This window comes from Elephantulus edwardii, unplaced genomic scaffold (genome assembly GCF_000299155.1).
Source record: "Elephantulus edwardii isolate Elephantulus edwardi_28Jun2011 unplaced genomic scaffold, EleEdw1.0 scaffold00179, whole genome shotgun sequence".
NCBI classification, from domain to species: Eukaryota; Metazoa; Chordata; class Mammalia; order Macroscelidea; family Macroscelididae; genus Elephantulus; species Elephantulus edwardii.
The window spans coordinates 890,214-893,954 of NW_006399929.1; the positions used below are offsets into that span (position 1 = coordinate 890,214).

At 35.3% G+C, this 3,741-nt stretch overlaps 1 protein-coding gene across 1 annotated transcript in view; it reads right to left on the reverse strand.

The window, feature by feature from the left end:
- Positions 1 to 708: 708 nt before the first annotated feature.
- Positions 709 to 3,741, reverse strand: part of KLHL28 (kelch-like family member 28) — a 36,376-nt gene continuing 33,343 nt past the window's right edge. Inside the window, exons 4-5 of the mRNA XM_006896010.1 lie at positions 3,034 to 3,242; positions 709 to 958 (exon numbers count right to left, since the gene is read on the reverse strand). Of these exons, the coding sequence (XP_006896072.1) occupies positions 795 to 958; positions 3,034 to 3,242 (373 nt within the window). The 3' untranslated portion in view covers positions 709 to 794. The remainder of the gene's footprint in view (positions 959 to 3,033; positions 3,243 to 3,741) is intronic.

Genomic DNA, 3,741 nt, shown 5'->3' on the forward strand with positions numbered 1-3,741 from the left:
TATTAAAATATTGCTCTAACAGCTATAACACGACACTGAGAAGCCTGCTTGATAAAAAGAAAAACTAAGAAATAATATAATTAACACTTTCTATGTTTATCAAAGCATTTATGTATAACTAAATTTACCAGCATTAATCAGCTTATATTTTAAAAAGGCATAAACAGGAAATGTCTAGCTTTTTAAAATAGGTCCCCAAATGCAATGATAATTAAAGCTTTTGTCTTGCAAAAATGTATTATCATTTATTCCCAGCACTAACCCCACTGAGCAGGAAGAGTAGTCAGATGACTCACAATACCATGTTACTGACAACTTTTAAAAAGTACCAAAAGAAAAAGCAGCCCTTTGATTAAAAAAAAAAAGTGAAGCATATGAATGTACATCTAACAGACAGTATTAGCACTCTGTCCAGTCTTTCAATACCTTCAAGCTTCTAAGTATCTCTCATCTTACTTAGTAAATTATTATACATATTGAGGAAGCGTTAAAGTTTAAACGAAACAAACCAAAAAAAGCAGCAAGGTTTTCCCTACATGTTACTTGTAGACTACTGTAATTCTAGTCTTGGGGGGGGGGTGGAGTGAACAATGCAAGGTCTTTTTATTATTATTATTATTATTGATTTACTGTGTAATCAAGAGCAACCAAAGCTACATGTCAGTTGCAAGTCCTCAACAAAATTCTGAGTCAAGTTAAAGAAAGCAATGCAGCTTTTGGGGTCTCTGAAAACTGGTTATCTTTTCATGCAGCACAAGTTTTACCATCATACTCTTTCCACAAATTCACACTTGTCAAAGTGCAGTTAATCCAAAGTTACAGCGACAGTATATCATTCCAGCTGAATCCAGCCACACATCTGAGATAGGGTCATACTTCTGCACAGTGTTGAGATAAGATGACCCTGAGTGACCACCGACAACATAAAGGTAGTTATCAATTACTGCAGCACCAACTCCTGGAAAAGAGAGGAGGAAGGAGAAGTATAACAAACCATGAAATAAGCTTTGTTCACACTACAAATAACATTTTAATGTTTTACATTTATATAAACAATATAGTAATACGTCTCACTGGAGAAAGATGGTTAAGAAATGTACTATACACACACCCATGTTTATCACGGCTTTGTTCATTTATCAAGGCTTTGTTCACAATAGCAAGGAGTTGGAAAAAACCCAAGTGCCCATCAACAAATGGATAACAAATGGATAGAGAAGCTGTGGTATATTCACACAATGGAATACTAAGCTGCATTGAAAAACAAGGAACTCATGCAATACTATTCAAAATCGGTGACCCTGGAGTAATTATGCTGAGTGAAGTTCTTCAGTCACAAAAGGACAAATACTGCAAGGTGCCACTGTTGTAAAACAGGACTGACATCGGGGTTGGGGCGAGACTGAGAAAGATGGGTTCAATAATGTATACTGCATTGAAACAGATGAGGGAGAAAACTGTTTAAAAGGGATATGTGATTAGGTATTTCTGTCGTGAGAGAAGTCCAGAGCGAAGGCTGCATAATGGAGTAGACCTGAGGGGAGGGATTGTAAAACAATGAAAGAATTTTTCTTTTACTTTTCCAAGAGGGTAGTGTACTAGGGGGGAGGGCTGGAAGAGGAGAAAAGTGCAACAATGAATGAATGGAAATCCAAAATCTCTGTAAATTTTCATTGAAATTAGTAATAAAAAAAAAAAGAAAAGAAAATGTACAAATGGTCTGCTGGAGAAGGAGGGATAATCTCCTCCTGCACCAGTCAGATCCAATTTGATGGTATACACTCACACACACACACAATAAAATTTAAAAAAAAAATCGTACTATAAACGAAGTCTTCCTTCACTTCTACTCTTCCCTCCCACAAAGTGCGTATCTTTCCATGTACTTTATCAACTTGATTTTTTATAAATATAATCACTGACTGTATAAAGCAATCATGGCTGTCAAGTCAGAATTTTTTCATAACTCACCAACCAGGCAAGTTTCCAGAAGCTGCAAATTACACAGAAGACTACCCATCTTCCTTCCACAGAGTAGTAGCTCATGGATTTGAACCACCTGCCACTGGGTTGACAGTATTAATGGATAGGCTGCTGAACTACCAACCCAAAGGTGGCTGGAGTTTTTATATATCCCTACTCTAGAAATCATTCATCTTGTCAAACTTTTGAGTACTCTGAAATATTTCAAAATTGTTTTAAAAATTCTACTTTACGTATTAGCACATAAAGTTCCAAAAAGAGCAAACCTACCCCAAAATTTTTAAGTTTTCATTGTTTCACAGCTTTCAACACGTTGCCACAAATGACAGCAAATGTGTTTCTAAGCACCATCGTCAATTTAAAAAGTGTGCAGCAACTTGTTAAAGGACAGGACAGACACAAATCATAACAAATATTAAAAGCAATTCTTTATACCCCTCTTCAGAGGTTAGAACATTTCAAAGTGAATATAAGGACTGCTGAAAAACAATTAAAACCACAACAGCACTAAAGGACTTTTAAAGGGTGGAAGTGATGTTAACATATAAAAATATAACATGTATTATATAGAAGGAACTCTGGTGGCTTAGCAGTAAGGAACTGTGCTACCTCCATAAGGGTACACAGTCTGAATGCATCAGCTGCTGTAATGGAGGAAGATGGGCCATTCTTCCTCTGTAATTTAGTGCCTTTGAAAATCTACTGAAGGGCTTGGCTATGGGTAGGTTCCAACTTGATGGTTCACAACACCAATGGGAGGAGGAACATGAAAGGGGAATGGTTTCTAGAAGGTATTTTTATCTTATTAGTATTTCTCAGAATGTATTCTCCAAGTCAGAAATAATAATCGTATAGCCTGATTATTAAAATTTTGATTATTAAATAAATGTATACTGCTTTATTTAATTACATTTTCCCTCAAATTTTTCCACACACAAAAATGTTTTTTTCCCCAGCCCATGCATAGTATCTTTATTGTTACATTCCAAGAACATCATTCTAAGAAAGCATTGCCCTGTATATGTTTAGAAAGAAGTGAATTATCATTACCTGTTCTAGGTTCTTTCATTGGTCTACACACAGTCCACTGATTTTGATGAGGGTCATATCTTTCAATGCTCGACAAATGTGAGACACCATTATGTCCACCCACAACAAAAATAAAGCCTAGCATGACACCCACACCGAAGTGAATCCTTTTATCTGCCATTGATGCAACCATCTCCCAGGAGTCCTTACTTGGATCGTAACGCTCCACACTGTAGACATTCACAAAAGAAAGAATTATTTCACAGATTACTTGCTCCATTAACACATTATTTCTTAGTTTAAAACCTGAAATACACTATAGTCTTAATGATCTAAAGAAATATAGATACTTTAAAAAAACATAGATATTTTTAAAAAACAGTAGTCTGTCCAAGCTGTTAGATTTTGTTGAATAGATTGCCTTCATTATGGAGAAGTTACAGCAACAACTATATATTATACCATTACACTGTATACAAGCAGTAAGGAATATAAAGGTCACAGAACTTGGGAGTCAGAAGACTTTATGTCAATTATTAAAGCTACCTGGAAATTAATAAACTGTATTTAATCTGGAAAAGTACTTTTTTAAAAATAAGTAATTTCTTCTATCTGTGAAAACAAGAGTAGTAAAACCTTAAAGCGCACTGAAGTCTATGGGGGAGAGAATAGTCTAAAAGTATATTTTAGGGCATTATTTTTATCGTAGGAGTATGCAATGAGGGTTGC